The 21122-nt window shown below is 39.4% G+C and overlaps 1 protein-coding gene across 2 annotated transcripts in view; it reads right to left on the reverse strand.

The window, feature by feature from the left end:
- Nucleotides 1–1483: 1483 nt before the first annotated feature.
- The window catches only part of LOC126353181 (uncharacterized), a 46440-nt gene continuing 26801 nt past the window's right edge, over nucleotides 1484–21122 (reverse strand). The window contains exons 4-7 of one of the 2 annotated variants that reach the window (XM_050002745.1): nucleotides 10128–10206; nucleotides 9911–10039; nucleotides 9505–9706; nucleotides 1484–1838 (exon numbers count right to left, since the gene is read on the reverse strand). In XM_050002745.1, the coding sequence (XP_049858702.1) occupies nucleotides 9509–9706; nucleotides 9911–10039; nucleotides 10128–10206 (406 nt within the window). In that variant the 3' untranslated portion in view covers nucleotides 1484–1838; nucleotides 9505–9508. Of the gene's footprint in view, nucleotides 1839–8118; nucleotides 9267–9504; nucleotides 9707–9910; nucleotides 10040–10127; nucleotides 10207–21122 lie in introns of those variants that run through there. The other variant, XM_050002746.1, reaches the window with a different exon arrangement.

Consider the following 21122-nt stretch of genomic DNA (forward strand, 5'->3'; position numbering starts at 1 on the left):
CACAACTTCCAACAACTGTAGCTTCGAGTGCCATACTGCCTTTTCGCTGGTTAACGAAAAAGAAGAGGAATGGCTCAAGTGATTGCAACAGTATGAAGCCCACATCATTGCTCACAAAGTGTCAGGTGCTGTGAAGCTACATTACTTTTCGTCAGCAGTAGGAAGTGCAGTCCTTCACCTCATTCAGAAATTGTTCCCTAATACCACTTCGAATGAACTTCCCAATGATCAAGTTGTCGGTTCTGTAACTAATTATTATGACCAACAATTGAATGCAATAGAAGCTGGGTACCAATTCTTTAATTGCAAGAAAGTCAGAACAAACTTTGCATGTGTGGGTAACACATTTGCAGGGTATGATGAGTAAATGCAAATTCAAATGTGCTTGTGGCACTTGGACAACAGATTTTTAAGCAGTCTGATCCACCATTTCACCATGCAGTGCAAGTTCTGATCTAAATTAGTAAGGTGCAGGTGCAAGTGCTGTAGCGGCCAACAAACTTGACCAGTCACCAATTTGTCAGCTTGATTCGTCCCTTGCTGACGACCGGCCCACTAGGCAACAACAGACTGTGCACGCCAAGCTGCGAAAACAGTTCTCAGTCCTGCCCTCAGTGCTATTTTGTGCACGCCAAGCTGCGAAAACAGTTCTCAGTCCTGCCCTCAGTGCTATTTTGTGCACGCCAAGCTGCGAAAACAGTTCTCAGTCCTGCCCTCAGTGCTATTTTGTGCACGCCAAGCTGCGAAAACAGTTCTCAGTCCTGCCCTCAGTGCTATTCACGGCACAAATGCCGAGACTGCCCATCCAGCAAGCACAGCATTACGCTTGTGGCAAGAAAGGTCACATACAATCTGCGTGTTTGCAATGGAACAAACATAATTCTGCCCAATCAAAAGACTCTAGTCACAAGGCCCATGTAATTAATGCAGTGTACTCAAAGTGTGCTGCAGGCATTGGCAAAACTAGCAAGCAAACAGTTTCTTCAGTGTTATGCCAGTCCAACAGACTTCTGGTTCATTTGCATATTAGTGGAAAATGTGTGAAATTTCAGTTGGACACAGGTGAATCAGTTACATTACTGAATCTTAATACATATGAACTGTTAAGACTCCCCACCCTTCAAACTAGGACACACCAGACTGCTTGTTCCCATTCTCAGAAAATGCACTTTGCCTGCCTGTATCACTCACATATGCAGTGACTTTTACGGTGCTACAATCTTGTGATTGTGAGAACATAATTGGCCTCGATTTGTTTGGCTTTCAAATTCAGGACAATGTGTTGTCAGTGACTGCAATCAGTGCCAAAGACAGTGTAGCTAACTTGTTGAAAGAATTCCTCGCAATCTTTTCTGAAGGTTCAGGAAGGCTAACAATTTTGTTGCACATATGGGGTACTCAAAAAGTCTCTCCGCAGTGCTGTACGATTGTTAGCCACACGTGCTGTATGACGCAGTGAATATACCTAAATAAAACTCTAAAATACAAGTTATTAATTTATTGAATATTCATTTTTACTTACAAATTTTCAGATGAAATGTTGAACACACAATTCAATTCGTCTAATTATGTTTCCAAACACAAGCTGCACAGATGACATCACCGTGTCACACACGTGTGGAAAATCAGTCTGCTCCACTACAAAAATTCTCTGCTTGCCCTAAGTCGCAATCACCCTGGCGATGTGTGCACAAAATTTGTGGGACCTTTTTGGAACATTCATTGGTTGATTATGGTAGACTCTTATAGCAAGTTTCCTTTTGCTGTGCTAATGAATTCGACAATGTCATGTAGCACAGTTCAAGCATTGTCCACTGTTTTTTGCCTCTATGGTTTGCCTATAAAAAGAAATTATTCAGGTAGTGAAGGGAGATAAAAATTTAATAGCCACAGGTGACTAGGGAAATGAGAGAAGGAAACGTAGTGGGTGAATATGGATTGGGGGAGAGAAATGAAAGAGGAAGCCGTCTGGTAGAATTTTGCACAGAGCATAACTTAATAATAGTGAACATTTGGTTCAAGAATCATAAAAAGGTTGTATACATGGAAGAATCCTGGAGATACTAGAAGGTATCAGATAGATTATATAATGGTAAGACAGAGATTTAGGAACCAGGTTTTAAGTTTTAAGACATTTCCAGGGGCAGATGTGGACTGACCATAATCTATTGGTTATGAACTGTAGAGTAAAACTGAAGAAACTGCAAAAAGGTGGGAACTTAAGGAGATGGGACCTGGATGAAATGACTAAACCAGATGTTGTACAGAGTTTCAGAGAGGGCATAAGGGAACAACTGACAGGAATTGGGGAAAGAAATGCAGTAGAAGAATGGGTAGCTCTGAGGGATGAAGTAGTGAAGGCAGCAAAAGATTAAAGTAGGTAAAAAGATGAGGGCTAGTAGAAATCCTTGGGTAACAGAAGAAATATTGAATTTAATTGATGAAAGGAGAAAACATAAAAACACAGCAAATGAAGCACGCAAAAGGGAATACAAACGTCTCAAAAATGAGATCAACAGGAAGTGCAAAATGGCTAAGCAGGGATGGCTACAGGACAAATTTAAGGATGTAGAGGCTTATCTCGCTAGGGTAAGATAGATACTTGTATGAATATCAAGAACTCAGATGGAAACCCAGTTCTAAGCAAAGAAGTGAAAGCAGAAAAGTGGAAGGAGTATATAGAGGGTCTATACAAGAGCGATGTACTTGAGGGCAATATTATGGAAATGGAAGAGGATGAAGATGAAGATGAAATGGTAGGTACGATACTGCGTGAAGAGTTTGACAGAGCACTGAAAAACCTGAGTCAAAACAAGGCCCCCGGAGTAGACAACATTCCATTTGAACTACTGACTGCCTTGGGAGAGCCAGTCCTGACAAAACTGTACCGTCTGGTGAGCAAGATATATGAGGCAGGTGAAATACCCTCAGACTTCATGAAGAATATAACAATTCCAATCCCAAAGAAAGCAGGTGTTGACAGATGTGAAAATTACCGACAATCAGTTTAATAAGCCACAGCCGCAAAATACTAACACGAATTCTTTACAGACGAATGGAAAAACTGGTAGAAGCCGACCTCGGGGAAGATCAGTTTGGATTCCGTAGAAATAATGGAACACGTGAGGCGATACTGACCTTACGACTTATCTTAGAAGAAAGATTAATGAAAGGCAAACCTACATTTCTAGCATTTGTAGACTTAGAGAAAGCTTTTGACAATGTTGACTGCAATACTCTCTTTCAAATTCTGAAGGTAGCAGGGGTAAAATACAGGGAGTGAAAGGCTATTTACAATTTGTACAGAAACCAGATGGCAGTTATAAGAGTCTAGGGGCATGACAGGAAAGCAGCGGTTGGGAAGGGAGTGAGGCAGAGTTGTAGCCTGTCCCCGATGTTATTCAGTCTTTATATTGAGCAAGCAGTAAAGGAAACAAAAGAAAAATTCGGAGTAGATGTTAAAATCCATGGAGAAGAAAAAAACTTTGAGGTTCGCCAATGACATTTTAATTCTGTCAGACAGCAAAGGACTTTGAAGAACAGTTTAACGGAATGGACAGTGTCTTGAAAGAAAGATATAAGATGAACATCAACAGAAGCGAAATGGAATGTAGTCGAATAAGTCGGGTGATGCTGAGGGAATTAGAGTGGGAAATGAGACACTTAAAGTTGTAAATGCGTTTTGCTATTTGGGGAGCAAAATAACTGATGATTGTCTAAGTAAAGGATATAAAATGTAGAATGGCAACGGCAAGGAAAGCGTTTCTGAAAAAGAGAAATTTGTTAACATCGAGTACAGATTTAAGTGTCAGGAAGTCAATTCTGAAAGTATTTGTATGGAGTGTAGCCATGTATGGAAGTGAAACATGGACGATGAATAGTTTGGACAAGAAGCGAATAGAAGCTTTCGAAATATGGTCCTACAGAAGAATGCTGAAGATTAGATGGGTAGATCACATAACTAGTGAGGAGGTATTGAATCAAATTGAGAAGTGGAGGAGTTTGTGGCACTACTTGACAAGAAGAGGGGACCGGTTGGTAGGACATGTTCTGAGGCATCAAGGGATCACAAATTTAGCATTGGAGGGCTGCGTGGAGGGTAAAAATCGTAGAGGGAGATCAAGAGATGAGTACACTAAGCAGATTCAGAAGGATGTAGGTTGCAGTAAGTACTGGGAGATAAAGAAGCTTGCACAGGATAGAGTAGCATGGAGAGCTGCATCAAACCAGTCTCTGGACTGAAGACCACAACAACATGGTTTGCCTGAAGTCATAGTATCTGACAATGGCCCTCAGTTCACATCCAATGAATTTGAAACATTCTGTGATGGCATACAGCATCTAACTAATGCACCGTTCCATACACAGTCAAATGGCAAAGCTGAACGTTTTGTCAGAACCTTCAAGCAACAGATGGCCAAACTTCGCACCGCACACACCACAGATAAAGCATTGCAACTGCTTCTCACCGATCATTCGTATCCACAAAATGGACCACCGACAGAGGAATTAATTCACGGCCACTGCAACCAGACACTGTTCCACTCTCCTCAGCATCCGGTGCCGAAGGAAGGCTCTCAAGTATCACTTCAAACCATATTTTCTTTTACAAGGTTTTCAGTGGCAGCGGGCTCAATGTGAGAGAGTCCGTAGACTTGGCACTTGCATGTATGTTATTTCAGGTCCAGATGGCTTGCAGCGCTGACATCAATATCAAGTTTGCCTGTCATGTGCATGATGATCTGTCTTCTCCCAGATTCACTTGTCTAGAGGACAGTGCAGCCACAGCAGCTGCCAGAGGGTGTCATCACGACACCTTGGGACGGCCCCACGGAGACTGAGCCTTCGCCTCCTCTCGTCCTACTGATGGAGGTGGACACGCCCACACCACTAGCGCTGACACCTTTTACATCTTGTTATGGGCCTCAGGAGCACAACACGTATGCTTCTGGGCATTTTCCAGTGTACGTTTCAAGAGTGAAGACCAGATGACTGGGTACAACCGGAAATCTGATGCCCCAGCAGCCACAGCTTCCAGTCCCTCAGAGTGTACACGCCCTTGCCTCCCCTCATGTTGTCGTGCTTCTTACACGACGGTCCAATTTGGGTGGGGGGTTGGGGGGAGGAATGTTATGGCATAAAGTCAAGTGCCAGCACACCAGTCAGAAATGACAGACGAGAGTGCTGTGAGAACAGGTCAGCCAATCACACACTGACCTGACCTCTTTCCAGGACAATGCGACAGTGGCCAGTTCAATATTAACTTCGAGATTAGTGATTTCGACAGCAATGTCCACGCTAGTTACTTCAGTTGTGCTCTCTGTAGCACAGACTTGGATTGCCTATACAGAAGAAGAATGATTATTTTGTATGTCGCCCTTTGCTTGCGGCACAACTGTGCAATTGCCGTAGTTAAAAATTGCAATTTTCTGTTTGTAATAAAACTCATTAATACAACTGGCTTGACTGCCTAACGATCTGAGTCTGCAGGTTTCCTAGACACAATCACCTTTTATGTCACATACTTAAAATCAGAAGTCTTATTCCATTGTCACATACTCTTAAGTGCTGCAGCTGACAACTGAGTGGGTGGCACCCTCTACAACTTCCCCCCCTCCAAACACACGCCCACACCCACGTGCACATGTGGGTGCGCATGCATGCATGCATGCACGGAGGGAGGCAGGGGAGAGGGAGGGGGGGGGGGGGGGAGAGAGAGAGAGAGAGAGAGAGAGAGAGAGAGAGAGAGAGAGAGAGAGAGAGAGAGAGAGAGAGAGAGAGAGAGCACTGAACAGCTGTGTAGTGATAATACGGTTTAAAAACATTGTCCTTTAATGTTACACTTTATAATCCATGTCAAATCTCTAAATATGATTGAAGAATGATTATTGATAAAAAATTACGACATGTATTCAACAGTTGGCATTTGTTTCTTGGTAAGTGTAATCTTAAATGTGAAACCTTTTTCAGTGAAAAAATGAAAATTTGTCAGATGTAATGACATTGAGACCAACTAATTTTCTATTCTGCTCCTTTCTTTATCCTCTTTCATATGGTTGCACTGCTGTGAACATAAAATAAGAACACTAACATAAAAAAGATTTAGTAACAAAGAATTGATTCGTAAGATGCTGGAATTGTTCGATTCCAATACTAGTCAATTCCTAGAGAATCCACAATTGCTGGAATTGGAATCTAATTGACAATCTTAAATAAAGTCATTATGCATACCCATTTTTACTCTTGGGTCCAGTTATTGTAAGTGAATATTAATACTACTGCTACTATTGCAAATGGGTAGGAGATGAAATTTTCGAGCGAGTTGCTGGCAATTTCAGGTACATCATGCAATTCAGTGGGTTATTTAGTTAACCGGAATTGCCCATCTTTCATGTTTATGTGGATGAGTGAGCCGCAACATAACCTTGTCTGTGTTATTTACAGTTTTATAGACTATAGGCTACTGAACAGCTGCAAGAAGGTTAAGAGAAAGGGACCTGTTTGGAGATTTTTTAGTTTACATGGGAAACGAGTATCTTGTAAATATTGTTTTAAGGAATACATTCACATTCAAACAACATGGAAAAGCATATGAAAAGTATTTAAAGAGCCCTCAAGTGCTCGAGTTAGGTACAGTGATTGAGAACAACCTTTCAGTTTTTTGCAGTGCTATAGTGTAAGTAAAAGTACTACCTGGAGACTAACTATTTAACAAAGTATAATTTATTTCAAAAATTACTTTTATACTGTAGTGTCTTCTTATGCACTACCCCAAGAATTTACCTGATTAAATATGTAAGAATCCACTTTATTACTCCCAATAACTCTCACCTAAATCTTAAGCAATTTTTTCAAATCTCTAAAATGCGTAAAAGCCTGGGAACTTTGAGCATTTGCCCCTACTTATAAATGCCCAGGTGTTTTACACCATTACAAGTGGCTATAAAGAATTTTCAATCCTTGAAACTAGGTAAGTAAATTGTAGGATAAGCTAATGTTTATTTTGTTAAAGGGATGCTTGAATGCCTTTGCACTGGGATATATACAGCCACTATTAAGCCCAGACATGGAGGCACTTTACATGAAAATTCTTTGTTTCCTGAATTGCAATCAAATCAGATTTAAGGAGTACCATTATGTGCTAAATGTGTAATAACATGAGCAATAATTCCCAGATCCTAAGAGCCTTCTGCAAAATATGCTGTTCTTTGCTTCCCACAACATTCTTCCTATTCACTCCTGCTGCATATATGTTTTATGTGCACTGGCCCAGAGTAACTGGTGTAAAAATGTGTAAAATAAGCAACCCTATGTCCAGTCTTATGCCAACAAAACACACACACACACACACACACACACACACACACACACACACACACACACACACACACACACACACACAGAGAGAGAGAGAGAGAGAGAGAGAGAGAGAGAGAGAGAGAGAGAGAGAGAGAGAGAGGGGGGGGGGGGGACTGAATACGAAAGAAAGGGTTGCAGTGGGCAAACAGACAATGTGGCTAGCTTTTGAAGTGGTGTTCGAGTGTTGCAAAGTGTATTAGATGGGCAGGTTATCTGATGAACAAAAGGTTAAAAACTTAACTACCAGAGTAGTTTCTGCCTTAGTTGTGCACACATTTGTTACTCTCAATTCAGTTAAGCAGTGCCCTTGCTCATAACATAGTCTACCAGTTCTCTGTTATTTTATTAAATACTGATTATTAGACTTCAAGAATGAAGGTTTAATTTTAACATGACACTGCCACTGAGATCACTAGAGAAAATCCTGGACTGGACTGATTTTGAAGGTACTAAACTGCAACTGTTCTGGCAGTCATCTTAAATGATTTTGGGATGGCAAAGAAATCATAAATAAAGGTAACTGAATAGAGAATGTAAGTAACAACATAGCTCTCAAATAAGAATCTTGTTCCATTAACTGTGATATCACTAAGCTGTTCAGATGGTTCTCTCTCCTTTAAAGCAATACTGCTCATGTCCATGGCCAATTCTTTCGCTTTTATAATGTGATGTGTAGAAGATTACCTGGTATAGCAAGTATTAGTTTATAGAAGGGAAATTGGCAAATAAAAAATGCTATTAATCAGATTAAGTTCCAAATTCTAGATTAGTAACATGTTTAATGATAAAAGCACAGACCACATAAATGAAGTACAGACATACAGAACAAAATGTACATGGAATGATTTGCCATAAAAAAATTGTTGCTTATGTTCCAGTAAATAATATGCTATAACACTGACTATTCACAAATATATCAGGATGAAAGTAAAACAGTACGATACAGGAACACATCACAGAAAAGACAGGGTGTACCATATTTCCAATTTTACACATTTAGAACTTTCAGAGGGGACATTGCATATAAAATGTTTTCCAGTGACGTGTGAAATTTCCAACAATATGTCCAGTGATAGTGCCTTAGTTTGTATGTAGATGCCATTTTGATCATTGTTATTGTTGATGTAACATCTGAAGACTCCCTGGACTCACATGAAGTGTCAGACAGATTTCAGCACACTTTCAGTGTCAATGTATGGACAAGTATCTTCAATGAGTGTATGGGCCATAGATCTCTCCATCTAATGATCCAAAAGCACTTTATTCTCCTGCAGGAAGTTGTAGTAGAGCTCTTGGATGGCATCACTGAATATTCAACTTTGAAGTATGCACATATATTTTGCAGAACCTGTGCAAAAAAGATCTATGCTGTGTTCAAGGGAAACCAAGTTCATGCTTGGCCACCATGGAATGCGCTTTTGATTTCGTCTTTTTTTGTGTATGGGTACATAAGCAAATGTTTAACAAAAACTCGTAGTCAACTGAAAGTAGCTGGACAGGCTTTCAATATGGCAGAAATGATTCACTTTACACCTGACTGTAGTAGAACTTTGTGCGTATTTTATTTGGGCAGCAAACATGGAGGTCATATTTAGAAGTTTTTGTAGTCAACTACCTAAAAAAATATCAGTAACAGTGCAAGGGTTAAAACCACACAGGTCAGTTACTAATTACAGAATAGTTCCTATGCTTAAATGTAACACCTACATCAACCCATAGCATTATTTAATAGGAATTATGGAACACCCTGTTTATATTTTTTTCATCTCATTTAGGAGATCAAATTTCTTTAAGACTCTTCTTTAAAGTATGGGGCACCTAGTTACAAAGCATATCAACTCAAAAGTGATGCTTTATATAAGCTGACTAGCACAAATTGTCAAATCTGCAGAAACAGAGGAGCAGTCCTGAAAAATAAAAAGTTACAGTTTTTACAGTAAGCAATATCAGTACAACACATCACATTTAACAATAAACCTTGAGATCAACAAAATGGAAATTTCTAGACTGGGGAAAGACAAAATCTCAAATGCGAGCAACATAATTTTAAGCCATAAAAAATTTTTAGTGTGTAAATGAATATGTAACATTTTTCATAAAACCTAACAGAATACTGATAAAACTTACTGCAGTATTTCTACCTACCATCTCACTGATTCGGGCACAGATCACTGTCTTCAAAATCTGATACAACTTCTGCCATGTTTTCCAAAAGTGCATCATACTGGCCTTCTGTAGCAATACGTTCAGGACCTTTGAGAGCGTGCATTTTAATGAATCTTTGAACAATTTGTGGTTGCACTGCAGAAAACGTCATTCGCCATCCCCAAGCAAGTAAAGCCAATGGCTATAAACATTTTAAAGACACAAATGAATTATACATATATGTAATCAGTATCATATGTTTAAATACAGTGTAAACAAATTTAACAGTAATCAACAGAAGCATACGGATTATTACCCAACTATGCAACATATTTTATTCCTTTAACAATTACTACTAATGACCGAAAATTGGTGAATTTAAGTTAAGTCAGAGTTATGTACTTACACGTTTGGAATCCAACAAATTATATGGAGAAATAATATGCCTTCGAAGACAGTTCTTTACCAACTGTTTAAGTGCTTCTACCTCTGATGGATCAGCACAAGGGTGGTAAAGCATTACAATGCCACCATGCTGACAAGAAAGCAATAAGCCAATTATAACAACAACAACAAAAAATGTTAATTGCTGGATAGAACCACTATCTTGGTAGCATATTTACCTCCAAGCTATGCAGCCACCTCTGCCTTGGAACAAACTTATATTCTCCATATATCGGCCACAGTGGACGATGTGGACCACTGATAAGTTAGAACAAGAAGGATACTGATTGAAGGGTTTTCATTATTATGTACTACTAACAATACACTTTATACAATATACATTTCAATTTTAAAAAAATGATGCATACTATTACTGCTCTTAATAACCAGAACACATGAGTTAAATTTAATTACTATGCTTTTGACCCCCCCATGAACCATGCACCTTGCCGTTGGTGGGGAGGCTTGCATGCCTCAGCGATACAGATAACCAAACCATAGGTGCAACCACAACGGAGAGGTATCTGTTGAGAGGCCAGACAAACGTGTGGTTCCTGAAGAGGGGCAGCACCCTTTTCAGTAGTTGCAAGGGCAACAGTCTGGATGATTGATCTGGCCTTGTAACAATAACCAAAACAGCCTTGCTGTGCTGGTATTGTGAACAGCTGAAAGCAAGGGGAAACTAGGGCCGTAATTTTTTCCGAGGGCATGCAACTTACTGTATGATTAAATGATGACGGCGTTCTCTTGGGTAAAATATTCCCAAGGTAAAATAGTAACCCATTCGGATCTCCGGGCGGGGAGTACTCAAGAGGATGTCGTTATCAGGAGAAAGAAAACTGGCATTCTACGGATCGGAGCGTGGAATGTCAGATCCCTTAATCGGGCAGGTAGGTTAGAAAATTTAAGAAGGGAAATGGATAGGTTAAAGTTCGATATAGTGGGAATTAGTGAAGTTCGGTGGCAGGAGGAACAAGACTTTTGGTCAGGTGAATACAGGGTTATAAATACAAAATCAAATAGGGGTAATGCAGGAGTAGGTTTAATAGTGAATAGAAAAATAGGGGTGTGGGTAAGCTACTATCAACAGCATAGTGAACTCATTATTGTGGCCAAGATAGACACGAAGCCCATGGCTACCACAGTAATACAAGTTTATATGTCAACGAGCTCTGCAGATGACGAAGAAATTGAAGAAATATATGATGAAATGAAAGAAATTATTCAGATAGTGAAGGGTGATGAAAATTTAATAGTCATGGGTGACGGATTCGGTAGTAGGAAAAAGGAGAGTAGGAAACGTAGTAGGTGAATATGGATTGGGGCTAAGAAATGAAAGAGGAAGCCGCCTGGTAGAATTTTGCACAGAGCACAACTTAATCATAGCTAACACTTAGTTTAAGAATCGTGAAAGAAGGTTGCAGACATGAAAGAACCCTGGAGATACTAGTAGGTATCAGATAGATTATATAATGGTAAGACAGATTTAGGAACCAGGTTTTAAATTGTAAGACATTTCCAGGGGCAGATGTGGACTGACCACAATCTATTGGTTATGAACTATAGAGTAAAACTGAAGAAACTGCAAAAAGGTGGGAAATTAAGGAGATGGGACCTGGATAAACTGAAAGAACCAGAGGTTGTACAGAGCTTCAGGGACAGCATAAGCGAACAATTGACAGGAATGGGGAAAAGAAATACAGTAGAAGAAGAATGGGTAGCTTTGAGGGATGAAGTAGTGAAGGCAGCAGAGGATCAAGTAGGTAAAAAGATGAGGGCTAGTAGAAATCCTTGGGTAACAAGAAATATTAAATTTAATTGATGAAAGGAGAAAATATAAAAATGCAGTAAATGAAGCAGGCAAAAAGGAATACAAACGTCTCAAAAATGAGATCGACAGGAAGTGCAAAACGGCTGAGCAGACATGGCTAGAGGACAAATGTAAGGATGTAGAGGCTTATTTCACTAGGGGTAAGAGAGATACTTCCTACAGGAAAATTAAAGAGACCTTTAGAGATAAGAGAACCACTTGTATGAACATCAAGAGCTCAGATGGAAACCCAGTTCTAAGCAAAGAAGGGAAAGCAGAAAGGTGGAAGGTGGAAGGAGTATATAGCGGGGTCTATACAAGGGCGACGGACTTGAGGACAATATTATGGAAATGGAAGAGGATGTAGATGAAGATGAAATGGTAGGTACGATACTGCGAGAAGAGTGACAGAGCGCTGAAAAACCTGAGTCCCAACAAGGCCCCGGGAGTAGACAACATTCCATTGGAACTACTGACGGCCTTGGGAGAGCCAGTCCTGACAACAGTCTACCATCTGGTGAGTAAGATGTATGAGACACGTGAAATACCCTCGAACTTCAAGAAGAATATAATAATTCCTATCCCAAAGAAAGCAGATGTTGACAGATGTGAAAATTACCGAACAATCAGTTTAATAAGCCACAGCTGCAAAATACTAACTCGAATTCTTTACAGAAGAAGAATGGAAAAACTAGTAGAAGCCGACCTCGGGGAAGATCAGTTTGGATTCCGTAGAAATACTGGAACACGTGAGGCCATACGGACCTTACGACTTATCTTAGAAGAAAGATTAAGGAAACGCAAACCTACATTTATAGCATTTGTAGACCTAGAGAAAACTTTTGACAATGTTGACTGGAATACTCTCTTTCAAATTCTGAAGGTAGCAGGGGTAAAATACAGGGAGTGAAAGGCTATTTACAATTTGTTCAGAAACCAGATGGCAGTTATAAGAGTCGAGGGACATGAAAGGGGAGCAGTTGTTGGGAAGGGAGTGAGACAGGGTTGTAGCCTGTTCCCAATGATATTCGATCTGTATATTGAGCAAGCAGTAAAGGAAACAAAAGAAAAATTCGGAGTAGGTATTAAAATCCATGAAGAAGAAATAATAATGTTGAGGTTCGCCAATGACACTGTAATTCTGTCAGACACAGCAAAGGACTTTGAAGAGCAGTTGAACGTAATGGACAGTGTCTTGAAAGAATGATATAAGATGAACATCAACAAAAGCAAAATGAGGATAATGGAATATACTGTAAGTCAGGTGATGCTGAGGGAATTAGATTGGGAAGTGAGACACTTAAAGTAGTAAAGGAGTTTTGCTGTTTGGGTAGCAAAATAACTGATGGTCGAAGTAGAGAGGATATAAATGTAGACTGGCAATGGCAAGGAAAGCGTTTCTGAAAAAGAGAAATTTGTTAACATCGAGTACAGATTTAAGTGTCCGGAAGTCATTTCTGAAAGTATTTGCATTGAGAGTAGCTGTGTATGAAAGAGAAACATGGACGATAAATAGTTTGGACAAGAAGAGAATAGAAGCTTTTGAAACTGAAATGTGGTGCTACAGAAGAATGCTGAAGATTAGATGGGTAGATCACATAACTAATGAGGAAGTATTGAATAGGATTGGGAAGAAGAGAAGTTTGTGGCACAACTTGACCAGAAGAAGGGATCGGTTGGTAGGACATGTTCTGAGGCATCAAGGGATCACCAATTTAGTATTGGAGGGCAGTGTGGAGGGTAAAAATTGTAGAGGGAGACCAAGAGATGAATACACTAAGCAGATTCAGAAGGATGTAGGTTGCAGTAGGTACTGGGAGATAAAGAAGCTTGCACAGGATACAGTAGCATGGAGAGCAGCATGAAACCAGTCTCTGGACTTAAGACCACAACAACAACATGCTTTTGACATTCAATCCTACATTCTGCATAGTAATACATTTGTTGTTTCAACATAATATTGCTGAAATTTTATCAGTGCTCTTGAGAAAGGAGTGTTTTACATAAATGTGTGTTTGGGCATGTGTGTGTGTCTACTGCTGATAATTATACAGAGCAAAGAGGCTCAAGAGCACTGAGGGAATCGGTACATACATTTAAAGAATCTGTGTCGCCCGATGTACAGGGTGCAATGATAATGGGTAACAAGCCCCGCAGTAAAAATTGAATACTGGTCTAAAAGGCAATACACAAAATGCTCTTCACTAGCAAATGTACATCCTACAGCGTGGCTATTTGTAGATCCACTCAGTGTGAATGAATGTGGTATCTCTCAAGCTGCATGTGAAGCTCCAGAAATACCAAGTGAGTGATGGAAGCCAAAGTAGTGTCATTGGAATGTGGGGTAAACCACAAGGGGCACAGACATCTGCTGAAATAGCAGGGGGGAGGGGTACAACTCTCAATCAGGAAAGTAGCCAGTAACACGAGGTGAAACTTTCAAGGCAGAATATGAAAGTGAACTCCAGAAGGCAACAAAGAAGCAGGACTTACCTCATACTGGCAGTCGACGGAGTTATCGGGTAAGCTCAAGATGGGTAGCTGGACAGGGTACAATTGCCAAGTGTATCTGAAAAGGAGAACATCACTCCAGAATGACAGCAGTAGTCTGTCAGCTTCCGCATAGAGACTCAAAAACAGACTGGTGGGAAAGGCACTGTTGGACAAACTGATCCCACGACCACAAATCTTGTTATGGTGATTTAAGTTGGACAGTTGTGCAGATGAATATAGGATATACCTGTCACCTAGTTTCAAGTATACTAAGCATTATGCCACATGGAAGCTGTGGGACATTCAGGAACTGGACACAGCAATCTGTCAGGTAGGGTATACAAGGTCTGCTCAAAATATTCTGGAACATTTATAATTTTGTGCCAATGGTGTGTTGGAACAAAATGCAGTTTGCATCCCTGCACACACCTGTGTTTAATGTGTAATTGCCAGAAGTTTCACTGTTGTATGTCAGTTATTGTTCAGCACTATATACGAAGAATGTTGTATCAAAAAGTTTGTGAATTTCAAGATGGTGAATTTAGAAGAGCAACAGATCTGCATTAAATTTTGTGTGAACCTCAATATTCAGGATACCCTTGGATATCTACTGATGTCAGGAATGTCAATGAAATTGTGCATGCCAATCTAAGACAGACTAACAGAGATTGCTGAAGAATGTAACATTTCATAATTTTATGAAATCTTGACACAGCATCTTTGAATGATTGTGTTTCAGCCAAGTTGTCCCATGGCTCATAAGTCCAGACCAGGAAGACCTTCGTCTCTCAATCTGAAAAGTTTTTGGATCACATGAATGAGAATGGGATGTTCCTTAAGGGAATAGTAACTGGTGATGATATGTAGGTCTATGGTTATGATATTGAGACCGACGTTCTATCTTCACAATGAGTCGGGAAAGATTTTCGAAGACCAAAAAAAGCTCATCAGGTCAGGTGAAAGCCATGCCGATAGTTTTCTTTGATTTTGAAGGATTAATTCATCAAGCATTTGTGCTGCAGGGATGAGCCATTAATCGATAGTACAATCAGTCCGTGTTGCAACACCTGCGAGAAAATGTACGAAGGAATGTGGTGAGACAATTCCAGGTCCTTGCAACAAAATAATGCATATGCGCATTCATCCATGTTGCTGCATGACTATTGCACAAAAAATGAAATCACTGTGCTGCCTCATCCTCCATAGTTTCCTATCCCAAAGAAAGCAGGTGTTGACAGATGTGAAAATTACCGAACAATCAGTTTAATAAGCCACAGCTGCAAAATACTAATGTGAATACTTTACAGAAACATGGACAATAAATAGTTTGGGCAAGAAGAGAATAGAAGCTTTCGAAATGTGGTTCTACAGAAGAATGCTGAAGATTAGATGGGTCTCTTGGAGACTTTTTTTATTTCCAAAGCTCATAACCTGTTGAAAGGATGAAGATTTGTAATGGCAGATGAGACAATAGAAAATTTGCATATGGCATCTTACATGTCCCAGCAGGAGACATACCAAGACTGCTTCCAGACATGTTGGGAGTGGTATCAGTTGTGAAGGAGAGTATTTCGGAGGAGACCACACACAATAAGTAAAGGTAAGGATAGAAAAAAATTTTGTGGACAAAGTTCTGGAATTTTTTGAGCAGACCTCATGAGAATAAATACATACTTTTTCAAATGTTAACTCCCACAATTTTGCAGTTTCAAGATACAAAAGAGCGTTGGATCATATGTGAGGATTGTGAAAGAAACTCATTTCATGACAAGACAGTTTTACAGATAGATTTTTCACAGTAAATATGGAAGCTATTTTTATTCTCTATGGGCAAATGAGTCGAGACAGTTCTCAATTCACTCCCTGAGTGAACAGAGTGCTAGAGAGGCCTGGTGGCAGAAGATCAACAATGGGGTAGTATGCTGTAAGAAGTAAGGTATGGTCAGCACCACATCTTGAGCTACATTGTTCTGAAAAAGTGTTCAATAGAGCCAACAAAAGTGTGCATTAGAAATGTGTTTTTTAAAAAACTCTAGAATGAAGTGGGACATCCTGCCTCTGAAGCCACATCTGTTCACTATGTGACACGTGTGTTCTCCAGCAAGTCTGACAGGCCTTTTCCAACATATGTTAATATAATGAAGAATGTGTGTGTGTGAATGCTAAGCTTTCATTGGGCTTCAACAGGGTAGCAAGAAATTCCAAACTGAAAGCAGTCCCAGATGAAGTTTTCGGATACTCATTCTGGAAGAATGAAGGTGGAATATATGTTATTGGAATATACAGGGTGATTCAAAAAGAATACCGCAACTTTAGGAATTTAAAACTCTGCAACAACAAAAGGCAGAGCTAAGCACTATCTGTCGGCGAATTAAGGGAGCTATAAAGTTTCATTTAGTTGTACATTTGTTCCCTTGAGGCGCTGTTGACTAGCCGTCAGCGTCAGTTGATGCTAAGATGGCGACCGCTCAACAGAAAGCTTTTTGTGTTATTGAGTACGGCAGAAGTGAATCGACGACAGTTGTTCAGCATGCATTTCGAACGAAGTATGGTGTTAAACCTCCTGATAGGTGGTGTATTAAACGTTGGTATAAACAGTTTACAGAGAATGGGTGTTTGTGCAAAGGGAAAAGTTCTGGATGGCCGAGAACGAGTGATGAAAATGTAGCACGCATCCAGCAAGCATTTGTTCGCAGCCCAGGAAAATCGACTCACAGAGCTAGCAGAGAGCTGCAAATTCCACAATCAACTGCATGGAGAGTCCTACAAAAAAGGTTAGTTATGAAATCTTATCGTCTGAAATTGGTTCAAGCACTGTCTGCAGCTGATAAGATTAAAAGAATCGATTTCTGCGATTTTATCCTTGCTCAAATGGAAACAGATTAATCTTTCGTTTCAAAGATTGTGTTTAGTGATGAAGCAACTTTCCACACTAACGGGAAAGTCAACCGTCACAATGTCTGTATATGGGGCACTGAGAATCAGCGGGAAACAACTCAGTATGAACGTGACTCGCCTAAGGTGAACGTTTTCTGTGCCATTTCAGCCAATAAAGTTTCTGGTCTCTTTTTCTTCGAAGGTGCTACTGTAACTGGACTACAGTATCTGGAGATGTTAGAGAATTGGCTGTTCCCTCAGCTCAAACAAGAAGCACAACAATTCATATTTCAGCAGGATGGAGCACCACCACATTGGCACTTATCTGTCCGTAACTACCTGAACATCAACTACCCGAGACGATGGATCGGCCACCAGGCAGCCCGTGACAGAGCACTTCATCACTGGCCTCCAAGAAGCCCTGCTCTTACCCCCTGCTATATTTTCTTTCACTCTGAATTAATATAAAAAGTTCCAATGTTTGATTTAAAATTCCCACCAGTCTTAAAAATGGCCATATATTTGATGCTGCATGAAACCTATCAATATCTGGCAACATTGGTACGCTGCTTCTGCCAGTTGAATCCATTGTGACTAACATGCATTGTGGGAATTTACAATCTTTCTAACCCTGTCTTCCTCCCACCCTGCCATCATAAACCTAGACCACTGTCCAGTCTACGATGTATCACTGCAGTCTAGAGTGCCAGTGAACTTGAATTTAAAGTGATTTGTGTTAACAGTGCAATATTTTTGTTAGTAGCTAGTTATGTAATGGGAAAAAAAATAGATATTCATATGATGTGGGTTATATATTTCCAAAAGTAATAGCATATGCAGAACATGGAAAGAGCAGATGAGCGACATTTCGGCCCTCCACCTACCAAAGAAACCATTCGCAATTGGCAGACTAGTAAAGTACTGGAAACAATGAGAAAAACTAAATCTGCAAATAGAGGACTGAGTGCAAAATGGCCGAAACTACAAGATGACCTACTGAAATGGATTTAGGAACACTGTCAAAAATGCATTGGAATTAATACAAAAATGACTCAAACGCATGCTCATAGGCTAGCACCACATTGCAACTTGACAGACTGGGTGGAGTTGGTTGGTGCTACAGGTTTATGAAGCCTCAGAGTCTTAGAATGTGAACCAAAACCAAAATATCTTATAAAATGCCACAAGACAAAGAAAATATCTTTCCATTGCTTTATTATTCAACATCAAACGAAAAACAGTATGGAACTAAGCCAAATAGCAAATATAGATGTAACTCCTCTGACATTTGATGTACCAAGTAACAGAACTGATGCCCTGAAAGCTGCTAAAACCATCAGAACGAGGGGGGCATGAAAATACATACTACACTGTTGTCCTTCCATATTGTGCTGACAGTACTAAACATAATTCACTGGTAACTTTCAAGTGCTAAATATGCCGAATCCTCTTTAAATACTGCCAGGTGGTGGTATTTGTACATGACAAGGGTTTGACAGACAATGCTGGTATGAAATTTTAGATTAAGGGATGTAGGAGACAAGGAAAGGTGCTTTAATAAAGAAGAGTTATCTTCTTGTGTAATTCAGTAGCAACTTGAAAAATTCCATGAAAGAAAAAAGAGAGACAGGGAAATACAGAACTCGCTGTTATTCCAGGATGACTTGCTTCAAAACTGCAACCTCTTGCTGTCTTGATAAATAAACCATGTACAGTGTATATGAGAAGAATGGAACAAATGGATGAAACTGAACATGAATGCAAGCTGAAGGGAAATTTAAAGAGACCTACCGTCAAACAAGTGTGTCACTAAATAAAACCGCCATGGTCTAGAGTGAGAGAAGACATTCTTAAACCTTTCAAGAAGTGTGGCATCAGTTTGGTTTTGCAAACCAATTTTTTTTTATTCTGGCTTTGCAATCTAATAAATGGTAAAAAGATTTTCCTAAAAAATGCTTAAAAATTAAGATGCATCTCTTAGTCCATAACATTGTAGTACATAAAATATGGCATTTGCATCTAGTGGAGACAAATACAGCAACAAAGGAAAAACAGTTCAATTTAAAGGAGGCCTGGAAATCAAACATAATACAAACAATATATCAAAAGGAAAATAGCAAAAATTAACAAGTTATAGAACCAGTGTAGTAGATTTTTTTTACATAGTACAATTTAAGAGGGCAACTAGGCAGACAAGGAAAGAATGTCATCTAAACAACATTATAGAAACTAAATGGAGATTTAAAATGTAGCTTCTAATATGCCTGAAAAGCATGTTTGGAATCTGTGTATCCTGTGGCAGTGAAACATGGTTTTCTAAATCAAAAACTGAGGGATGGTCAGTAACAAAACATTAGGAATTACTATGAGAGGCAGGACAAGAAAAATTTACCAGGGAACAATAAAGAAGATATAATTAAGGTACTATAAAAATGAAATGCAGGTAGCAAGACATCATAAGAAGCACCCAAAATTTTGACCTAATGAAAGGTGGGTAAATTACATTGGGAAACTTGCGTGACAGTTTAAAGGTGGCCTCTATACGGCAACTGACATTAAATGGCTCTTGATAGTGGTAAGTAATCCTGTTTTACTATAATTTTAAATTTCTGTAAAGCAAAGTGTCCTACAACATTTTGTAAAATTATTGTAAAATAACCTACGAAAAAATACTGTTACTGCTGCTGCTGCTATACGGCTACTGTGCTAGCTGATTAATTCACCATCAGGAATAAAAACCTAAGCAATTCAAAAGCCTAATTCTTACATCTAGCCTGGTCTAGTCCATTTCATCTGTGACAAAGTAGTGAAACAATGTTAGATTTTTTTTATTTAACAGCCACAATCAGCCATAACCCCCAGCCAGTTTCTTTACTGGCAACACTGCCAGCAAAGGTACACTGGGCCTAGGAGTACCCTGCAGGTCTCCTTGTTGCTACATCAACTTGCCCTTTACCTGATTTGAGTGCACACTAGCATGTATCACAATGAATACTTCTCACTGAATGAAGCAGAAGATGGTCCTGGATGGTTTGGACTCTCTCCTGAGTATTCGCAGGTTGCTGTGTCAACCAGTATCAACTGGTCCAGCTTAAAGAGTTATTAAAACCAGGCAGTTTGAAGCACCAAATAAAATAGAGCATTATTTCAAGACTAGTAAGCTCTACAGTTCTGCCTTCTACAGCCAGACAATGAATTCAAACTATTCATTCTGAACTAGATTTGAAAGTGGTGCATATGAAAGAGGAGTACTTCTGTACAAACAATGGTGTCCACAAGATCAAGCATATTTGGCATTTGAATTTAGCAAGAATCATTATCTTCTACCCTGCTACTACTTCAAAATTTCTTTGGAATTTATGGCAAAATAATGTCCAAAATTCTATGCCAACTGTGTAGCTCTAACATTTCCCTACAAAAAAGAAACATTCTGAATGTAAAATGGGAGAGCAATAAGTGTATGTTGTAGGCAGTTACATAATTTAAAACTTGCACCAGTTTCAAGATAAACATTAAGAAGTAATTAATCCCACGTAAACCGACTCAACTTTATTGACTACAACTTCAGTTGGTGCAAAACATTGAGAAAAATCTATTTTTGGTTGCCCATAACAAACACAAAGACTACACTATGTGAGCAAAACACTCCTCTTAGAGATTGTGTTTTACTGAATGGAAATTTCAACATTGTCAGCTAGGAAAAACACAGAGCATGGTCTAAATAGTGAAAATTCAGAAAGACAGATTCAACTGTCTGTGTTTATGCACAACCGATGACCAATAATTGCTTGTCTTCAAGTAAATTAACTTGTTGCGTAATGGGTAAGAAGAAAAGCACGCTTTCCATGAAGAGCCAGTCATCCTTCAACTCTTCATACACTTCTGTAACCAATGGAAAAATGCAGTATTGGTGTCAGGTATAAGGTGAATTTGTTCATCACACGAAAAAGAGACTGTAAGAATATCTATACACGTTAATGCTGTTTAATTTATG

This window comes from Schistocerca gregaria, chromosome 1 (assembly GCF_023897955.1).
Source record: "Schistocerca gregaria isolate iqSchGreg1 chromosome 1, iqSchGreg1.2, whole genome shotgun sequence".
NCBI classification, from domain to species: domain Eukaryota; kingdom Metazoa; phylum Arthropoda; class Insecta; order Orthoptera; family Acrididae; genus Schistocerca; species Schistocerca gregaria.